The sequence below is a fragment of the Panthera onca genome, chromosome B1, assembly GCF_046562875.1.
Source record: "Panthera onca isolate mPanOnc1 chromosome B1, mPanOnc1 haplotype 2, whole genome shotgun sequence".
In the NCBI taxonomy this organism is placed as follows: Eukaryota; Metazoa; Chordata; class Mammalia; order Carnivora; family Felidae; genus Panthera; species Panthera onca.
In genome coordinates, this window is record NC_138342.1 from 160,266,056 (window position 1) to 160,288,044 (window position 21,989).

A 21,989-nucleotide genomic window follows, 5' to 3' on the forward strand; every position below is an offset into this window, starting at 1 on the left:
CCCCTCTTACAGGTTTATGGGAGAGGAGTGAGTGGGCGAGTACACATATTTGGCTGCCATGGAAGGCCTAGAGGAAACAGGGAGCAAAGGCGAAGACCCGCTGCGGGCGCTCAAGAGCAGTTCCGAGTCCTTTCTCACTCCCACCCCCACGCCCACCCCAGTCCAACCGGGCTCCGCTGTGGGGTTTCCTCCGCCCTCCAGTCCTTGGGCGGAGACAGGAGCCCCAGCCCAGGCTAGCCCAGGGCCCCAGGCACATGCCTAGGTAGAGAACGCCTCCCTCCCACCCCTGGGCTCCACCTGTGGGTCAGGCTGCTCATTGGCTCCAGCGCCCAGGATGGGATCCCAAAGCCAGGCCGTGAGTCACTCCTCCAGTCCCCGCGGTCCACGTTGTCCTGGAGGCCACACACTTGCCCTGTCACAGAATCCTCGGTTTTTCTTAGCGTCCTCGCCCTGGGGTTTCCTTCCACGTCCCCCCCCCCCCCCCCCATTCAGGGCCGACCCTGGGGCCGCCTCTGCCTGTGGAGAACCAAAGAAGGCCAACCTGCCCCTACCTCCTTTTCTTTTACTGCGAGGTCTTGCCAGGACCCAAGCTGATGGAAAAGGGGAGAAGGCAGCCCAAGAAGTGCTAGGTAAAGCTCAGCACACACCCCCACAAACTGCTGGCCAAACACTCCCGCGCACATCCTCGGGATGCAACAGAACCCTCTAGAATCTCAGCGTGCTCCTACGAGAGAACCTCGGAGTTGCCAGACACCTTCACAGGCGGACTCACTTTAAGATCAAGCTCCCCGACGGCAGATCGCGGTGAAGCAATTACTGCACTTTGGAATCCTCCCTCCCGAGCACACACACATCCACACCAGATACTTGAAGAAGCCAGGGCTAGCCAGGTCCTAGCCGCCAGCAATGCCGGGGAGGAACTCGACTGCCACCAGAAAAGGTGTAGCCGTGGTCTGTGCAGAAACCGCCACGAGCGTTGGCTGCAAAACCTGGCTTTTCTGCAGCCACGCCCGCTCCTGAGCAGCTGGTTGCCCGCTGGTACTCTCACCTGGCTTTCCCAGTCCTAAGAAAGGCTGTGCCCCAGTCTGTCCCTCCTACCCGTTCCTTTATCTCCCTGGCCCTACCAGCCTCTCTGCGTCAAGCTTTCCTGGCGCGCAGTGTCTGCTCCGAGGGGACGCAGCTGTGCGCTCTTCCTTCTCCGCAAGACGCAGAGCTCTACAGTTGGCGCCCGGCACGCGCGGACCCTGGAGGCTCCTCTCCATGGAAGCAGGCTTCTTCTGGGCCCTGTTCTGCGTGCTTATTACCTCCTCAGGGTTAGAGGCTAGAGCCCTCAGGGGGAGAGAATGAAGGAGTGACAGCAGCAGCCTGACTGGGGGCCAGCGGCACCCTTAGGAAGGGTGAAGGCACTGCGCACATGGACCCCTGCACCCTTACTAGCTGGGTGACCCGGATTGGGCAGGTTACCGATGCTCACCAAGACAGAAGATGTTGGACGTAAAGTGCTTAGAAGGGTACAGCTCCAGATGAGCATTCAGCATCCGTTAGCTAGGATGGTAATGGTCATGACTACAGTCTGGACTCATTGGAAGAACCAGATGTGTTTACAGACCATTTACTCAACCTAAGTCCCAATGTTTCCAGTGTCCTGGGCTGGGTTACAAGGAAAACAGTCCCCTAAGAACAAAAGGTGAAAATGTATTCCCTCCCATGTTAACTCCACCGGAAAGTGCACCATTATCGAAATACTGATTTTATTTTTTTAATATTTATTTATTTGAGAGAGAGGGCACAAGCTGGGGAGAGGCAGAGAGAGAGAGAGACGGAGACACCGAATCTGAAGCAGGTTCCAGGCTCCAGGCTTCCAGCTGTCAGCACAGAGCTCATTGCAGGGCTACCACCGAGAACAGCGAGATCCTGAAGAGTGAGATCATGACGTGAGCCGAAGTCTGTCGCTCGACCAACTGAGCCACCCAGGAACCACTCTAAATACTGATTTTAGACTTCCACCCGCAGACCATCACTTTCTACATTTCTCTGCTTCCAAGATTTCTAATGGACTGGCCCCCATGACCTCTCCACTTTGTATCACTCCTATCTTTTTTTTTTAACTGACATCATCAATTGCACATATTTAAAGTGTACAATTTGTGGGGCGCCTGGATGGCTCAGTTAAGCCACCAACTCTTGATTTTGGCTCACATCATGATCTCAGGTTGGTGAGATCAAGCCCTGCTTTAGGATTCTCTCTTTCTCTATCTCTGACCCTCTCTCCCTCTCTCAAAATAAATAAATAAACATTTTTTTAAAAGTATACATTTGATACGCTTTGACATATGCACACACCTGTGAAATCATCACTATGACCAGGGTAGTGAACATATCTACCACCTCCAAGAGTTTTCTTGTGTCCATTGGTAACCCCTCCCCCTCAGGCCACCACTGATCTTTTTGTTACTATGGCTTAGATTGCATTTTCTAGAATATTATACAAATGGAATCATACAGTATGCACTTTTTTGTCTAGCTTCTTTTACCCAGCATAACTATTTGGTGATTCAGTCACGTTGTATATATCGATAGTTGATTTATTTTCGTTGCTAAGTAGTGTTCCATCGTGTAGGCATACTGCAATTTGTAAATCTGTCTAAATCCATTCACCTGTTCGTGAGCATTTATTCCAGTTGTTTCTGGTTATTGGCTATTACAAATAAAACCACCATGAACATTCATGTACGAGATTCTGTATGGACATGTTTTTCTTTTTCGCTTGGGTAAATACCTAATAGAGCAATAGTTGTATCATATGGTGAGTAGTGTTTAACTCCTTACAAAACTGCCAACGTGTTTTCCAAAGTGATAGTATTGTCTTACATTCCCAGGAGCACTCTATGAGAATTTCAGTTTTTCCACATCCTCACCGACACTTAATATGGTCAGTCATTTAATTTGTATTTCCTTAGTGACTCCTTATTGACTACTGACGCTGGGCATCTTTTCATATGCTTTATTTGCCATGTGTATATCTATTTTTTCCTTGGCAATGTATCTGTTCAACTCTTTTGCCCACTTAAAAAATTGTGTTGTTTTCTTATTATGAAGTTTTTAGAGTTGTTTATATATTCTAGATACAAGTCCTTTATCAGATGGGCGATTTGCAAATATTTTGTCTCAGTCTGTGATTGTCTTTTCATTCTCTCAACAATGACTTCAAATAGCAGAAATGCTTCATTTTGATAAATTCTAATGTGTCTATTCTTTCTTTTATGGATCATTCTTTGATATTGTATCTCAGAAATCTTTGTGTAACCCAAGGTTGCAGATTTTCTCCTGTGCGTTCTACAAGTTTCTATTTTTAGGTTTTACATTTTCCATTGAGGCCTATGATCCATTTTGAGTTCAATTTTATATATGGTGCAAGGTACGGATTGAAGTTATTTTCTTTTTTTTCTTCTTTCTTTCTTTGTCTTTTCTTTCTTTTTTTTTTTTTTTTCCATAGGATATCCGACATGACAGCCCCTTCCGTTGCATTACTTTTGCCTCTTCATTAAAAATCACTTGTCCATGTGTATGTGTATGATCGTTTCTGAAGCTCTCTTCTGGTCTACCTTTACAGCAATACCACCCCCTCTTGATTAGTATAGCTTTATAAAACTTCAAATCAAGTAGTGTTAGTCCTCAAACTTGGTTGTTTTTCAAAATTGGCTATTCTAGGTCCTTTGCATTTCCACATGAAGTTTGTTTATTGGTTTTATATTCCCCTTCCCTCCGATCCACCTCCCCTCTGGCAACCATCAGTTTGTTCTCTTAAGAGTCCGCTTTGTGGGGCGCCTGGGTGGCTCAGTTTGTTAAGCGTCCAACTTTGGCTCAGGTCATGATCTCATGGTTCGTGGGTTTGAGCCCCGCCTTGGGAACCCGGAGCCTTCTCCAGATTCTGTGTCTCCCTCTGTCTTTGCCCCACCCCTGCTCACACTGTGTCTCTCTTTCTCTCAAAAAGAAATAAAACATGGGGCGCCTGGGTGGCTCAGTCGGTTAAGCGGCCAACTTCGGCTCAGGTCATGATCTCACGGTCCATGGGTTCGAGCCCTGCGTCAGGCTCTGTGCTGACAGCTCAGAGCCTGGAGCCTGTTTCGGATTCTGTGTCTCCCTCTCTCTGACCCTCCCCCGTTCATGCTCTGTCTCTCTCTGTCTCAAAAATAAATAAATGTTAAAAAAAATTAAAAAAAAAAGAAAACATTAAAAAAAAAAGAGTCTGTTTTGTTTTTTTAGATTCCACACATGAATGAAATCAGATGGCTTTTGTCTTTCTTGGTCTGACTCACTGTTGGTTTTGAAGACTATGCAGAGCTAGAGAGAGGGGATGCAAACACATTAGCTTAAAACCCCACAAAGCTCACTGCTCTAATCAAGAGTGAGGGGGTTCCAGGGTGGCTCAGTCAATTAAGCTTCGGACTCTTGATTTCAGCTCAGGTCATGATCTCTCAGTTTGTGACTTCGAGCCCCACATTGGGCTCCAGGCTGGCAGTGCAGAACCTGTTTGGGTTTCTGTCACTCCCTCTCTCTCTGCTTCTCCCCCACCTGCTCCCTCTCTATCAAAATAAATAAATGAACTAAAAAAAAAAGAATCAGCTGGTTTTTTTTGAATAAACAGTCCCTGGATGGCTGCAAGCCTTTGACTAATTTCCAGAATTATGAAAAAGTTGTTTCTGTTCAATGTTGCCGGTTTTTCATTGTTTTTACAGAGGAGAGAATTTTCAGAGGTCCTTACTGCACAATTTTCACCAATGTCACTTCCTCCCCTCTTGTCTTAACTTTCCTTCACAGCCAGCCCTGGTGCCAGGGTCCAGACAACAGTGGCTGCCTATAAAATCTCATGACCCTCTTGCCTTTTTCTCCTCTGCCCTACTCTTTACTGCAGGATTCCTGGCCTGATCACACTGGGTTACCCGCCTTCTCTGAGTCTGCATATAAGTAGCTGAATTTTGGGGCACCTGCATAGCTCAGACGCTTGAGCCTCTGACTCTTGATTTCAGCTCAGGCCATGATCCTAGGGTTATGAGATCAAGCCCCACATCAGGCTCTACACTGACAGCATGGAATCTGCTTGGGAATTTCTCTCTCTTTCTGCCCCTCTCCCCTGCTCGTGTACTCTGTGTGTGTGTGTGTGTGTGTGTGTGTGTACAATAAAAAATAAAAAATAAAAAATTTTTAAATTAGGGGCGCCTGGGTGGCTTGGTTGGTTGGGCATCCGACTTCGGCTCAGGTCTTGAACAGTCTGTGGGTTCAAGCCCCACGTTGGGCTCTGTGCTGACAGCTCAGAGCCTGGAGCCTGCTTCGGATTCTGTGTCTCCCTCTCTCTCTGTGCCTCCCCTGTTCATGCTCTGTCTCTCTCTGTCTCAAAAAATAAATAAAAACATTTTTTAAAAAATTTTAATTAAAAGAAGGTAGCTGAATTTTGCTGGAGAAAACCATATAACTGACCTCAAATGGGCACTCAGCACGGGCAGACAGTCTTATTACAATTAATTAATACTCTTTCCCAGTCTTTTTTTTTTTAATTTTTTTTTAAGTTTATTTATTTTTGGGACAGAGAGAGACAGAGCATGAATGGGGGAGGGTCAGAGAGAAAAGGAGACACAGAATCTGAAACAGGCTCCAGGCTCCGAGCTGTCAGCACAGAGCCCGACACGGGGCTCGAACTCATGGACCGCGAGATCATGACCCTAGCCGAAGTCGGCCGCTCAACCGACTGAGCCACCCAGGCGCCCTCTTTCCCAGTCTTAAAGAGAAGCAGAGAAATGCGTATTGATTCCTGATTTTTCAATTCCTATGCATTATCACAGACTATCTCATTTCCTGCCTTTGAATGCTGATGAGATTAACTGTTTATCCTTGCTGTCTGCTGAATCTTTCTCCACACTCTTGCCAGTTATTTTAGTTTGCATTCTTTAATTCATGATGAACAACAATTTTTTCAGGTTGAAAACTTCCTTTTTAGTACATTTCTTGCTTATATCCTAAGTCCTTTAATAAATTGCTTGTTTATGTCCATTTTTCCATCAAAGTATTTTTTTCAAGATTTTGTTTTTAAGTAATCTCTACACTCAATATGGGGCTTGAACTTACAACCCCAAGATCAAAAGTCGCATGCTCTACCAACTGAGCCAGCCAAGCACCCCAAGGTATTCTTTTTCTTGATGTCATATATGTTGCATATCAATAAGAGTGTGTGTGTGTGTGTGTGTGTGTTTTACTTTGGAGCTAATAGCAAATGCTATTGGTCAGAACTGGTGTTTCTTAATGACATTTAAACAGCTCAACTCATAATGTCCTATACCTTTTTGTATCCCCCTGAGCTAAAAATGTTCCTCATACAAAACATAAAGGAGGCTCAAAATTTACTGTGGATGATGACTGAAATGATACAGGAATATCTTAGAGCAAAAGTTTCCTAATTCCCAAAGGCTGCTTTCTAGAGAAGCCACCTTGGCAAGTGCTTGACATAGTCTTATAGAATTTAAGAGCCAGAAGAAAGTTTAGGTGATCCTCTATTTCATTCTGGACAATGTAAGAAAACTTAAGGTAATTTAAGAAATTAAATTTAAAAATTTAAGAAGTCTGGGAAGGGGTGCCTGGGTGGCTCAGGGGGTTAAGCGGCCAACTCTTCATTTCAGCTCAGGTTGTGATCTTACAGTTCCTGAGTTCTAGCCCCACATCGGGCTCTTCCCTGACAGTGTGAAACCTGCTTGGGATTCTCTCTCCCTCTCTCTCTGTCCCTCCCCTGCTTGTGCTCTCTCTCCCAAAATAAATAAACAAACATTGATAGATATATATATATATCTATCAATGTTTGTTTTATATATATATATCAATGTCATATATATATATATATATATATATATATATTTAAGGAAGTCTGGGGAATAATAAAGTTTTCAGATAAGAAAAGATCTTGAGAAAATCTTATTCCAACCTATCATTTATTTTTTTTCCAACCTATCATTTATCAAATGAGCTCCCAAAGAAGGAAATGACTCGTCAAAGATACACATCTCATTAGAATCTCACTGGTTATTCATGTCATGAATGGACTTCAAACTACAAAGTTAGACTCTAGTCTGGAGAGATAAAAGCCAGATACATACAGAATGTGGAGAGGGTAAATGTTCATACTTCTTGAAGCTGAACCATTCAAATTTGAGATTAACCAGTGAGATATTATTTATGTTTAGTAGTCCACTGTTTAAGAAAAGTTAGGAATACTTACTCACATGCACTTAGACATTTGATTACATTTTAAACAAAATAGAAGAATAAACCATAAAACATTTACAAAAGTTATCTATGAAAGACAAGGAAGTAGCATGGAAGGTACAGTAAAAAAATAAAATTAAGGGGCGCCTGGGTGGCTCAGTCGGTTAAGCAGCCGACTTCGGCTCAGGTCATGATCTCTCGGTCCGAGAGTTCGAACCCCGCATCAGGCTCTGCGCTGACAGCTCAGAGCCTGGAGCCTATTTCAGATTCTGTGTCTCCCTCTCTCTGACCCTCCCCTGTTCATGCTCTGTCTCTCCCTGCCTCAAAAATACATAAAAAAAAAAAAAAAAAACGTTAAAAAAAATTTAAAAAAAATAAAATTTAAAATTAAAAAAAAAAAAAACTTGGGCACCTGGATGGCTCAGTCGGTTAAGCATCTGACTTTGACTCAGGTCACAATCTTGCAATTTGTGAGTTCAAGCCCCTCATCAGGCTCTGTGCTGACAGCTGGGAGCCTGGAGCCTGCTTCGGATTCTGTGTCTTCCTCTATCTTTTCCCCCTTCCCCCACTTTTGCGCGTGCGCGTTCTCTTTCTCTCCCAAAGATAAATATTAAAAAAATCTTTAACTCTTAAACACAGAAAACAAACTGAGAGCTGCTGGATGGGTTTAGGGTAGGGGGATGGGCCAAATGGGCAAGGGGCATTAAGGAGGACACTTGTTGGGATGAGCACTGGGTGTTATATCTAAGGGATGAATCACGCTCTACTCCCAAAATCATTATTGCACTATATGTTAACTAACTTGAATGTAAATTTAAAATAAATAAATAAATATTTTAAAAATCTTTAAAAAACAAAACAGGGGCGCCTGAGTGGCTCAGTCAGTTAAGCGCCCGACTTCAGCTCAGGTCATGATCTTGCAGTTTGTGGCTCCCAGCCCCACGTCAGACTCTGTGCTGACAGCTAGGAGCCAATAGCTCAGAGCCTGGATCCTGCTTCAGATTCTATGTCTCCGTCTCTCTCTCTGCCCCTCCCCATTCACGCTCTGTCTTTCTTTCTCTCAAAAATAAATAAACATTAAAAATTTAATAAAATAAATTTAAAAACATAAAAAACAAAACAAGCACTAATCTTAAAAAAATTATTTTAAGAAGTCCAAGTGTAGGACAATCAGGAATGAAGATAAATGATATTACATATGTGGACATGTGATATATTGGATGTATGTTGATAGGAAGTAATTGTTGGTTTGGAGGTGTGTGATGTTGGTATTATAGCTATTTTAAAAAGAGGAGCCCTTGTCTTTTAGGAGTACATACTAAATACTTACAGATTAAAGTATGTAACAGTTTGTTTCAAAATAATTTGGAGGTATGCCTGGAGAGATAGAAGAAACAGATTGGCCGTGATTTGGTCATTGAAGGTGGATATGGCTACAAGGGGGGTTCATTATATAATTCTTCCTAGTGTGTTTGAAAATATTCATAATAAAAAGTTTAAACTCATTAATACTTTAAACAAAGAGTAGTGGGGCGCCTAGGTGACTCGGTTGAGTGTCCAACTTCGGTTCAGGTCATGATCTCTCGGTTGGTGGGTTCAAACCCCACATCGGGCTCTGTGCTGACAGCTCAGAACCTGGAGCCTGCTTCAGATTCTGTGTCTCTCTCTTGCTCTGCCCCTCCCCTGCTCACACTCTGTCTTTCCCAAAAATAAATAAAAATTGGGGTCTATCCACCAAGAAGACCTAACAATTATAAACATTTATGTGCCAAATGTGGAAGCACCCTAATATATAAATCAATTAATCACAAACATAAAGAAACTCATTGATAGTAATACCATAATAGTAGGAGACTCCAACACCCCACTCACAGCAATGGACAGATTAATCAAAAAACCAACAAGTAAACAGTGGCTTTGAATGACACACTGGACCAGATGGACTTAACAGATATATTCAGAACATTTCATCCTAAAGGAGTGGAATATACATTCTTCTCCACTGCGTATGGAACGTTCTCCAGAAGAGACCACATACTGGGACAAAAATCAGCCCTCAGCAAGTACAAAAAGATTGAGATCATATCATCCACACTTTCAGACCACAACACTATGAAACTCGAAATCAACCACAAGAAAAAACTGGGGAAGGTAACAAATACTTGGAGACTAAAGAACATCCTACTAAAGAATGAATGGGCTAACCACGAAGTTAAAGAGGAAATTAAAAAGTATATGGAAGCCAATGAAAATGATAACACTACAAACCAAAAACCTCTGGGACGCAGCATAGGCAGTCATAAGAGGAAAGTATATTGCAATCCAGGCCGTCCTGAAGAAGGAAGAAAGATCTCAGATACACAACCTAACCTTATGCCTTAAAGAGCTGGAAAAAGAACAGCAAATAAAACCCAAAACCAGCAGAAGACAGGAAATAATAAAGATTAGAGCAGAAATAAATGCTATCAAAACCAAAAAAAAATAAAAAAATAAAAAATAAAACCAGTAGAATAGATCAATGAAACCAGAAGCTGGTTCTTTGAAAGAATTAACAAAATTGAGAAACACTAGCCAGCTTGATCAAAAAGAAAAAGGAAAGGACCCAAATAAATAAAATCAAGAATGAAAGAGGAGATATCACAACCAACACAGCAGAAATAAAAACAGTAATAAGAGAATATTATGAGCAATTATATGCCAATAAAATGGGCAATCTGGGGGCGCCTGGGTGGCTCAGTAGGTTGAGCATCTGACTTCAGCTCAGGTCAGGATCTCACGGTCTGTGAGTTCGAGCCCCACATCAGGCTCTGTGCTGACAGCTCAGAGACTGGAGCCTGCTTCGGATTCTGTGTCTCCCTCTCTCTCTGTCCCTCCCCCACTCATGCTCTGTCTCTCTCTCAAAAATAAACAAACATTTTTTAAAAATGGGCAATCTGGAAGAAATGGACAAATTCCTAGAAACATATACGCTACCAAAACTGAAACAGGAAGAAATAGAAAATTTGAACAGACCCATAGCCAGTAAAGAAATTGAATTAGTGATCAAAAATCTCCCAGAAAACAAGAGTTCAGGGCCAGATGGCTTTCCAGGGGAATTCTACCAAATATTTAAGGAAGAGTTAACACCTATTCTCTTGAAGCTGTTCCAAAAAATGGAAATGGAAGGAAAACTTTCAAACTCTTTCTATGAGGCCAGCATTACCTTGATTCCAAAACAGACAGAGACCCTACTAAAAAGGAGAACTATAGACCAATTTCCCTGATGAACATGGATGCAAAAATCCTCAACAAGATATTAGCCAACCAGATCCAACAATACATTAAAAAAATTATTCACCACAACCAAGTGGGATTTATACCTGGGATGCAGGGCTGATTCAATATCCACAAAACAATTAACATGATTCATCACATCAATAAAAGAAAGGACAAGAACCATATTATCCTCTCAATAGATGCAGAAAAAGCATTTGACAAAATACAGCATCCTTTCTTGATAAACACCCTCAAGAAAGTAGGGATAGAAGGATCATACCTCGAGATCATAAAAGCCATATATGAATGACCCAACACTAATATCATCCTCAGTGGGGAAAAACTGAGAGCTTTCCCCCTAAGGTCAGGAACAAGACAGGGATGTCCACTCTCACCACTGTTATTCAACATAGTATTGGAAGTCTTAGCCTCTGCAATCAGACAACACAAAGAAATAAAAGACATCCAAATCGGATAGGAGGAGGTCAAACTTTCACTCTTTGCAGATGACATGATACTCTATATGGAAAACCCAAAAGATTCCACCAAAAAACTCCTAGGACTGATTCATGAATTCAGCAAAGTTGCAGGATATAAAATCAATGCACAGAAATCGGTGAATAGGTGAATTCCTATTTACCAACAATGAAGCAACAGAAAAAGAAATCAAGGAATCAATCCCATTTACAGTTGCACTAAAAACCATAAAATAGCTAGGAATAAATCTAACCAAAGTGGTGAAAAATCTATACACTGAAAACTTTAGAAAGCTTATGAAAGAAATTGAAGAAGACACAAAAAAATGGGAAAAGATTCCATGCTCCTGGATAGGAAGAATAAATAGTGTTAAAATGTCAATACTACCCAAAACAATCTACATATTCAATGCAATCCCTATCAAAATAACACGAGCATTCTTCACAGAGCTAGAACAAATAATCCTAAAATTTGTATGGAACCAGAAAAGACCCTGAATAGCCAAAGCAATCTTGAAAAAGAAAACCAAAGCAGGAGCCATCACAATCCCAGACTTCAAGCTACACTACAAAGCTGTAATCATCAAGACAGTATGGTACTGACATAAAAACAGACACTCAGATCAATGGAACAGAATAGAGAACCCAGAAATGGACCCACAAACGTATGGCCAACTAATCTCTGACAAAGCAGGAAAGAATATCCAATGGAATAAAGACAGTCTCTTCAAGTGGTGCTGGGAAAACTGGACAGCGACATGCAGAAGAATGAACCTGGACCACTTTCTTACACCATACACAAAAATAAACTCAAAATGGATGAAAGACTTCAATGTAAGACAGGAAGCCATCAAAATCCTCGAGGAGAAAGCAGGAAAAAACCTCTTTGATCTTGGCCTCAGCAACTTCTTACTCAACACGTCTCCGGAAGCAGGGGAAACAAAAGCAAAAACGAACTACTGGGACCTCATCAAAATAAAGAGCTTCTGCACAGCGAAGGAAACAATCAGCAAAACTAAAAGGCAACCGACAGAATGGGAGAAGATATTTGCAAACGACATATCAGATAAAGGGTTAGTATCCAAAATCTATAAAGAACTTATCAAACTCAACACCCAAAAAAACAAATAATCCAGTGAAGAAATGGGTAAAAGACATGAATAGACACTTCTCCAAAGAAGACATCCAGATGGCCAACCGACACATGAAAAAATGATCAACATCACTCATCATCAGGGAAATACGAATCAAAACCACACTGAGATATCCTGTCAGAATGGCTAACATTAACAACTCAAGCAACAGCAGATGTTGGCTAGGATTCGGAGAAAGAGGATCTCTTTTGCATTGTTGGTGGGAATGCAAGCTGATGCAGCCACTCTGGAAAACAGTATGGAGGTTCCTCAAAAAATTAAAAATAGAGCTACCCTACGACCCAGCAACTGCACTACTAGGTATGTATCTAAGGGCTACAGGTGTGCTGTTTCGAAGGGACACATGCACCCCAATGTTTACAGCAACACTATCAACAATAGCCAAAGTATGGAAAGAGCCCATATGTCCATCGATGGATGAAAGGATAAAGAAGATGTGGTATATATATACAATGGAGTATTACTCGGCAATCAAAAAGAATGAAATCTTGCCATTTGCAACTACGTGAATGGAACTGGAGGGTATTATGCTAAGCGAAATTAGTCATTCAGAGAAAAACAAATATCATATGACTTCACCCATATGAGGACTTTAAGAGACAAAACAGATGAACATAAAGGAAGGGAAACAAAAATAATATAAAAACAGGGAGGGGGACAAAACATAAGAGACTCTTAAATATGGAGAACAAACAGAGGGTTATGTGAGGGTTTGTGAGAGGGGGGATGGGCTAAATGGGTAAGGGGCACTAAGGAATCTACTCCTGAAATCATTGTGGCACTATATGCTAACTAATTTGGATGTAAATTTAAAAAAAATAAAATTAAAAAATAAATAAAAATTTTAAAAAGGGGTGCCTGGGTGGCTTAGTCGGTTAAGTGGCTGATTTTGGCTCAGGTCATGATCTCGCAGTTTGCGAGTTCAAGCCCCTCATCAGGCACTGTGCTGACAGCTCAGAGACTGGAGGCTGTTTCAGATCTTGTGTCTCCCTCTCTCTCTGTCCCTCCCCTGCTCACACTCTGTCTCTCTGCCTCTCAAAAAAAATGAATAAATGTTAAAAAATTTTTTTTAATAAATAAAAATAAAAATAAAAAAATAAAATAAATTTTTGAGGAAAAAATAAATAAAAATTAAAAATTTAAAAAAAAAGAGTAATGATCAGGCATCTGATGCTAAATAAGAGGTGATCAAGATAGAAACTAGTTTCAAGGAAGGCTTAAATGAACATTCAGTAAGAAATTTTTAAATGGGGTCCTGAAGTCAACTAGAAACAAAGTGTGGGAGGACAACTATTCCTCCCTCAAATGCTGCCAGAATCCTGGGCTGGGGGCATTAGAACCCCTTGTATCTCATGTAAGCCACTAGTAGAAAAGGTCACAGGCAGTGGTTTTGCTCTGCTAGTTCAATGCTTTCTAGCCTATATAATCTAAAAGTCACTAGTATTATTTTCTTAGGCTCAGAATGTTGGGGAGAACCTGGTTGAATAAATTCTATCCTCATGCTAAAACACCTTTGAGAATGGTTAAAACATGCCACCCATATGCACCGAGGGTTCGTTCCTCTAGAGTTCTTCTGACATTGAGGCTAGAAGCCCTTAGAAGCTAAGGACCAAAGGAATCTTGAGAAGAACCTGCAGGGATGCCTGGGTGAGTCAGTTGATTAAGCGACCAATTTTTTTTTTTAATAACTTGTTTTATTATTTTTTTTTAATTTACATCCAAATTAGCACATAGTGCAAAAGTGATTTCAGGAGTAGATTCCTTAGTGCCCCTTACCCATTTAGCCCATCCCCCCTCCCACAAACCCTCATGTAACCCTCTGTCTGTTCTCCATATTTAAGTCTCTTATGTTTTGTCCCCTCTCTGTTTTTATATTATTTTTGTTTCCCTTCCCTTATGTTCATCTGTTTTGTCTCTTAAAGTCCTCATATGAGTGAAGTCATATGATATTTGTCTTCTCTGACTAATTTCGCTTAGCATAATACCCTCCAGTTCCATCCACGTAGTTGCAAATGGCAAGATTTCATTCTTTTTGAGTAATACTCCAGTGTGTGTGTGTGTGTGTGTGTGTGTGTGTGTGTGTGTGTGTATACCACATCTTCTTTATCCATTCATCCATCGATGGACATTTGGGCTCCTTCCATACTTTGGCTATTGTTGATGGTGCTGCTATAAACATTGGGGTGCATGTGTCCCTTCTAAACAGCACACCTGTATCCCATGGATAAATGCTTAGTAGTGCAGTTGCTGGGTCATAGGGTAGTTCTATTTTTATTTTTTTGAGGAACCTCCATACTGTTTTCCAGAGTGGCTGCACCAGCTTGCATTACCAAAGCGACCAATTCTTGATTTCAGCTCAGGTCACGATCCCAGGGTCAAGGGATTTAACCCAACAATGGGCTCCACACTGAGCTTGGAAACTGCTTAAGATTCTCACTCTCCCTTTGCTTGTGCTCTCTCTCTCTCAAAAAAAAAAAAAAAAAAAAAAAAAAAGGCACCTGTGTTGTTCTGGAGAAAAAGGACTGGATTGTACCTGGCTTTTTTTGCCTTCTCTTTATTTTCCCTTTGTTGCCCAGATACTATTATCTGAATGTTCATGACACCTTAAAATTCACACGTTGAAACCTAATCTTCAATGTGGTGGTGTTTGGATGTCGTTGGATCATAGAGGCAGAGCCCTCATAAATGGGATTAGTGTCCTTATAAAAGAAGCCCTAGGGAGATCCCCTGCTTCTTCCACAATGTGATATTACAGCTAGAAGATGCTGTTTATGAACCAGGAGGTGGTCCTTCCCCAGACACCAAATTTGTTGGTATTTTGGTATAACAACCCAAACAAAGACACCACCAAATCAGGGCCTTAATATAGTATGCGTTCAATAAACATGAGATGGTCAATGAAGATAGACATTCCCTTTCTCTCTGGGCCTTTTTTCCTTGCTGATTCCAGACCAATGCTTCATAAATAGACAGAAAGAGAGAGTGCTTTGCAGAGAAATGAATTGCAGCAATGAATAATCAGCACAGAATTTTTGCAAAGACTAAAGCTTTTTATTCTGACCAGAAGACATTGACTGTCTGAAGACATTACTGTGAGCCCTTGATGGAAAGGACAGCCTCATTGATGCTCTGAGTGATGTAATCTATATTGCAGGCATTGATGCAGGTGAAGTTGATCTGACTATCCTTGGGGATGTAGATATGCTTTTCCTTGACCAGGTACTCCACCTGTTCAGCTGGTGATAATCACAGGGTCTGAGATACAAAGGTGGCCACCTCTAACTCTCCTCTAGCCCAGGGTGGATTACAGAGAATAGGGAGTGTCAGCATTTCTGGGGATCCAGAAGGGTCTTTAAAGCAGCTCTACTTCCCTCAGGAAAGAATCAGACTCTGAGGTGAAGCTAGGGACAGGTCAGTGAAGTTTAATGCTCAATTATAAGCCCAAGGCCAGAAAGGGTGAGCTACCCCCTCTTAGATACTTACAGTTGAGTCCAAGGTAGCTATGGGGCCCACTCTGGTCCGTGATGTGATCCCAGGAACCAGGGGTTCCCAGGAGCCGGAGCTTCTCCTTCACCTTTTCCTTGGTCAGCATGATGTCCTCTACAAGTCCTTTCAGGCTGTGCTTCCTGCGAAAGGAAAGACAGCAAGGAATTAAAGTATGAGGTTCCACCCTCCCCCTGGTCTCAACCTCTTCATTGCCATTCCATTCTTCTTCCCTTCATAAGCCCCAACCAGGGTGCCTGAGGGCACACTAGGAGAGCCAGGGATCTGGAATGATTATAAATAGGAGGAGAGTTTCAGCCCATATAAATTAAAGCAAGCCAAGCAGGCTTGTAGGCAGATTTTGCCAGAGTAGCAAACCCTTGATGCTGCCTAACCTCCTCCTGCAATCTGAAAGAGTTCAAATAATTCACTGGACTGTGTCCAAAAAGAATGTCCTCTTACCCCCTCCCCCAAGGTAAGGCAACTTTTGGCATGGCCCCTATAATTAGTACACAGTGGGTACTCAGCAAATGTTGATGAATGAATGGAGTCAAAGAGGCAAGGAAGAATCCTGTGAATTGGCAGGTCTACAGGTATGTCTAGAGGCTCTGCCATCCCCCTTCCTGCCCCCACCCTCTGCCCTTACCATTCTCCCTGAAGAGCAGGGTTACAGAGGATGGAGGTGATAATGCGAGCACCCCTACTGGGAGAGTTTAGCCACAGGGCCCGGGTGAGTGTCATCAGCTGGGAGAGGACACATAGCAGGAGCTGGTTGTTGAGTGCCACCACGACCAGGATCCCCACTCCTTCATCTGCAGCATTGAAACAGATAGCCCCTCAGTCTCCTCCTCCATTACCAGAGCCTTCCTTTATGACCCTACCTCCAACCTTGTAGAAGAGAGGGTTGGACTACAGGGCCCTCCTCCTTGTAGCCTAGCCAAGCAGCTATCCAGGCCCCAGGAAGTTGCCAGAGGCTCTTCTTCCAGAAAAAGTAGCCATAAGTAAGTGTCTCAAAGATGGGAGGCACTTGAAGGATCACTAAGTCCTACCCCTTCATCTTATAGCTGAGGAAACAGAGGCCCAAAGGGGCAAAATGATTTCACTGGAGTCAGTTTTAGTGGCTAGTTTTAGTAGCTGAATGGAGACAATATCACAGAACCTGACTTGTAGCTCGGTGTTCTTCCCATCTGCCTCCATGGTGCTCTCCCTGGAGGTCTTGGCTCTCTCCAGAGGGTAGAGATGTCAAATACATTGTTAGTGCCATGGCTGTGGCACCATTTCAGCACTAGGCCTTCTCTTGCCCTTCTCCCCATACCGTACCATAGATGCCAAAAGTCTTGGACAGAGACTGGCTGCAGAAGAACTCAAAGCCTTGAGACACAAAGTATTGTAAGAAATTAGTATCTTCTTCCAGGTCCCCGGTGGATAAGCCTTGATAGGGAATGTCAAAAAATGGGAATATCTGCTTTCTCTGTAGGAGAAAGGAGAACAGGAAAAGGACGAGATTGGTGGAGGAGATGGTGGATGGTGGGAGGGAGGAAAGTCAGGTGGATACTGGCCTCACCTTCATGCTGGCCATCAACCTTGCCCACTGACTTTGTGTCAACTTGCAGTCACCAGTGTTCCCGATCACAAAGATACAGCCATGTGGGGCCTGCTGCAGGTAGACATTGTCTCATCAGGCATTTCCCCTACCAAGTGGGAGTGGTACCAGGGCCCATGGAGGAGAAGGGATCCTCCATGTTGGTTCCTACTAAAGGGCTAGGCAAATCCAAGCCTAGAAAAGGTCTTTCATGATGACAGGGGTGGAGGGGAGGAAAGGAAAATAAAATTGTAATCAGGTGTGGGGAGAAGATTCTGAGCAGGGCCCCTCTACCTCCACCACATTGAGAAGCACGTTGGGGTCCATGCGCAGCTTCTTGGGGTCCCAGAAGGAGTATTCGGAAACTTTAAAGCCCATGTCCTGGAAGACGAGTCCATGTGGCTCTGTGGGAACACAGCCCCCCTCCAGTTGGTACAGAAAAAATGGCGGCAGACATGCCAGAGAATGGGCCTCAAGGTCAATGGCTGAAGGTGGGACAATAACAGGAAAAGGACAAACATACTTGGCTCATCCACACCATTTTGTTCATGACAGAGAGTGAGAAGGACAACAGTGAAGATTGCAAATGGGGCAGGAATCAGGAACAGGGGAGAAGAATCTTCTGTCACCCTCACTTTGCATAATACTCACCTTTTCTAGAAGAAATAATGTAAACTACTTGAGAATCTTGACGCCAAATTTTGAGGAATTGGGCCCCAAGTTGGAAGGCACCATTGTCACCAACAGTGTGCACACCCCCTACCTGCCAGCAGAAAATAAACCGAAATAACTCTTGAGGGGAGCCTGAGTGGCTTAGTCGGTTTAGTGTCTGACTCTTGATGTTGATTCAGGTCATGATCTTACAGTTTGTGGGTTTGAGCCCTGAGCTGGACTCCATGCTGAAAGCATGGAGCCTGCTTGGGATTCTCTCTCTCCCTCTCTCTCTACTCCTCCCCTCATTCTCTCTCTCTCTCTCAAAATAAATACACTTTAAACAAAAGAATGAACTCTTTAAAAAAGAGTAATAGTGATACTAGTGCTGCCTCAAATCCAGACTATTTCTTTTTTTTAGTGTTTATTTATTTATTTTGAGAGAGAGAGGGAGCATGTGAGTGTGCAGGGGAGGGGCAGACAGATAGGGAGAGAGAGAATCCCAAGCAGGCTCCACAGTCAGCTCAGAGCTCCACATGGGGCTCTATCCCATGAACCGTGAGATCATGACCAGAGCCAAAATCAAGAGTCAGACGTTTAGCCGACTGAGCCACCCAAGCACCCCCTGACTATTCCTTTCTCAAAAGAGCTTGTACATCAGCAGTGTGGGCTGGTGCAAAGAGCAGTGGCTTCAGGTTCTGATCCTGGCTCTGCCCTTCACAGACTAAGTCTCTGGACTCTGAGTCTCAGGGGTGTCCTCTGTCAATGCCAGGGAGCCCTCGAAGGCCCCTTCCGGGTTTAAGACTGTGCAACCCCAGAGCCCCACTCCCTGTATCTGGGTGAATAAACAAAGGGCCCTTCATCTCACCCTGTTCTCCACAATGACTTGGTTGTGCCTTCCAAAGAGGAGTTTCAAGGAGGCCTGGATGAATGATTTCATGCCCATCACTGGCATGTACTCGTAGTTCAAAGAGGGATCCTGTGCAATCTGCAGTCGGGTCTTGCGCACCACGGAAGAAACCCAGGGCTGGCCTTTGTTACTCATACAGACTGTGAGGGAAAACCACAGAGGGAGCTCTGGATGCCCTGCCTCGGGGCCTCCAGGTCTGGGCTCTGCAGATAGCCCACAAACAATTCATCTGTCTTGGCTTTCTTGGGGCTTTGGAAAGTTGCCTAGGAAAAGACAACTTTTTTCTTCCCTCCCCTTTATAAAAACAACATGCTGTCAGTGAATGTGTATAATTTTTGTCTTTTTAAAGACAAGTGAACCCTATGCCATTTTTTTTAAACCTATGTCACTTTCTTTAAAGTTTTTGTTGTTGTTGTTGTTGTTGTTGTTGTTGTTGTTTTGAGAGACACAGAGAGAAGGAGGGGCAGAGAGGGAATCCCAAGCATGCTCCACACTGTCAGGGCTCGAACTCACAAACTGTGAGATCATGACCTGAGCTGAAATCAAGAGCCGGAGGCTTAACTGACTAAGCCACCCAGGTGCCCCTAAATCTATGCCATTTTAAAGGGCAAAAATGATACACCACACGTGCCGTATATATACAAGGCTGAACAAAGGTAACCCTGACTTTCACAGTGGCAAGGGCTGGCTGCATTTCACAAGAGTCCATTTTGGGAGCCATTCTTAGTTCAGGAACAGAAAAGGGGAGAGGATCAGGGAAAAAGTATAGTGCCCAAGCAGACCCTGAAGCATAGAGCCAGGGTAGAGGACATAGGTCTTACCCCATCCCTGGAAGCCCTAGTGAAAGGCAGAGGGCACAGAATGATCCAGGACATTTTCTGCTTTTTTCCAAAACCATGAGACATCTACCTTTATAGGCCAGGAACATCTTGTTAGCACAATCGTCTTGCTTGTAGGTCTTTAATAAGCTGCCCTCTAGCTTCTGGGCTAGGGGCACATCCAAGAACACTGAAAGGGTGGGCATCACTGAGATACAAGTATGGCCAAGCCTGTGCTGTCCTCTGCTCCTGCCCCAAAGCCTTCCCCCAAGCCTGGCCCAACCAGGGCTGCCTCTTTCCAGAACTGCAGCAGGTCCAATGCAGAGGCTCCAGATCACTGGTTACCAGAGCAACAGAACCCTACAAGTCCTGGTCTCTGAGGGGGTGATTCCAGAAGGCTATGGGAATATGCCATGGCAGTTGAGGACGATCCCCTGAGAGAGTGGGCAGAGAGCAGGCAGTGGGAGGACCTGGAATTCCTAGGCACCTCTCTCTACCTCACTGCTTTCTCTTCCCCCAGTTGCCCAATCCAAAATAACAAGGCAGCCCCTTGGAAGAAAGGGCAAGGCAACAAGGCCTCTGAGCCTGGGGAGAGCTTCTCCTGCAGAAGTGAGAACCTCAGACCCAGCCATGACGCAAGTTGAGGGATACATTTCAAAAGTTTCTGCTTTCATTTTGCTAAGGGCCCCAGATTTTAAAAAGAATGGAAAGAGAGCACTGTTTTCTTCCATAGTTATTTTAAATAAGACTACTGTGTTTAGAAACAGTATAATACGGGGTACCTGTGTGGCTCAGTTGGTTAAGCATCCAACTCTCGATCTTGGCTCAGGCCATGATCACAGTTTGTGATTTCAAGCCCCCCATCAGGCTTGGTGCTGACAGTGCAGAGCCTGCTTGGGATTCTCTCTCTACAACTCCCTCGAGCACATGCTTACTTGCGCTCTCACTCTCTCTCAAAATCAATACATAAACTTCATTTTAAAATTTTAATTTAATTTAAAAAAAAGAAACAGTATCATAGGCAGCTCAGTAAGCCAATCCTATTTTCTCTCAGTTCTAGAGCCAAGACTTCTACATGTGTTAACTGGTTCAGCGGTAGACCAAGCAGCAAGTGTAGATGGCAGATATCAAGGGCAGAAAGAGCCAGTCTCTGTAGGATCAGTCTTGCATTTTGCTTTCTTCTTTTATTTATTTTATCTTATCTTACTTCATTTTTTGGTTTATTTATTTTGAGAGAGAGAGCAAGCAAGAGAGGGGCAGAGAGAGAGGGAGGGCTCGAACGGTGAGATTATGACCCAAGCCGAAACTAAGAGTCAGACACTTAACCAACTGAGACACCCACGCGTCCCTCTTCTTTTATTTTTCAAAAATAACTTTGCAAGCCTGGAGCCTGCTTCGGATTCTGTGTCTCCCTCTCTCTCTGCCCTTCCCCTGCTTGCATTCTCTCTCTCTCTCTCTCTCTCTCAAAAATAAACATTAAAAAAAATTTTTTTAAAGGGATGCATGGGTGGCTCAGTCAGTTAAATATCCGACTTCGGGTCAGATCATGATCTCACAGTTTGTGGGTTCAAGCCCCACATCCAGCTCTGTGCTGACAGCTCAGAGCCTGGAGCCTGCTTCAAATTCTGCCTTGTGACAAATGATTATGAAAATTATCCCTATTATGATAGAAAACCTTAAAACCCCAAAAAACTTTAATGAAGAGCACGGATTTCCTACAGTCAATTTATAACCACTATTAACATTTTGGTGCATCCCCTTCTGGTTTCTTTTCTATGATGTTTATGTCTTAAGGTAATTGATATCAAAATTTACATGTAATTTACATGAATTCCCACTTCACATTTCAGTTGTGAGAATTTTAACATGTGTGCCAATCAGAACTGTTTATGTTGCAAGTAATTAAAAAAAAAAAAAAAGCCCAGCCCAAAATAGCTTGAGCAGAGAGATCATTTATTGGCTCTAAAACTGATCAGCTCAGGATACCTCTGTTTTCAGTTGCTGTTCGGTCCAGAGTGTCAACGTGCCATCAGGGTTCCGGCTTCATTCTCTGTGATTTCCTTGGCTCTGCTCTTCTAGATGCATCTTCAGCTTTGTTCGCCAGCTGACTCTGGGTGTGGGAGCAAAAGCAAATGTAGTACAGGTACAGAACTGATGAGGGAGCATAAGGCGAGCTGAAGGCAAAGCACAAGCTAGCACACACATCCCCCCCTCCCCAGGTGGGATATATGTGATAGTCCTCAGGCACTCCTGGATGCCTAAGAAAAGAAAAGGACGATCTTATCAATAGCCTAATCTCCAGAAACTTATAGACTCAGTTTATTGGAGCCTCAACATCACCCTCTTCTTCATAGTGATGTGGAGAACAAAGGCAGAAGGAAATGGCAGATAAAACTAAATTTCCGTATA

General features: G+C 43.3%; 1 protein-coding gene across 4 annotated transcripts in view; it reads right to left on the minus strand.

Moving 5' to 3' along the window:
- Positions 1-21,695, minus strand: part of GOT1L1 (glutamic-oxaloacetic transaminase 1 like 1) — a 34,168-nt gene extending 12,473 nt beyond the window's left edge. The window contains exons 1-9 of one of the 4 annotated variants that reach the window (XM_060653599.3): positions 19,672-19,898; positions 18,721-18,902; positions 17,853-17,964; positions 17,496-17,605; positions 17,184-17,276; positions 16,940-17,090; positions 16,266-16,431; positions 15,620-15,762; positions 15,179-15,372 (exon numbers count right to left, since the gene is read on the minus strand). In XM_060653599.3, the coding sequence (XP_060509582.3) occupies positions 15,224-15,372; positions 15,620-15,762; positions 16,266-16,431; positions 16,940-17,090; positions 17,184-17,276; positions 17,496-17,605; positions 17,853-17,964; positions 18,721-18,902; positions 19,672-19,786 (1,221 nt within the window). In that variant the 5' untranslated portion in view covers positions 19,787-19,898 and the 3' untranslated portion in view covers positions 15,179-15,223. Of the gene's footprint in view, positions 1-15,178; positions 15,373-15,619; positions 15,763-16,265; positions 16,432-16,939; positions 17,091-17,183; positions 17,277-17,495; positions 17,606-17,852; positions 17,965-18,720; positions 18,903-19,671; positions 19,899-21,566 lie in introns of those variants that run through there. The other 3 variants (XM_060653598.3, XM_060653597.3, XM_060653595.3) reach the window with 3 other exon arrangements.
- Between the last annotated feature and the right edge of the window lie 294 nt (positions 21,696-21,989).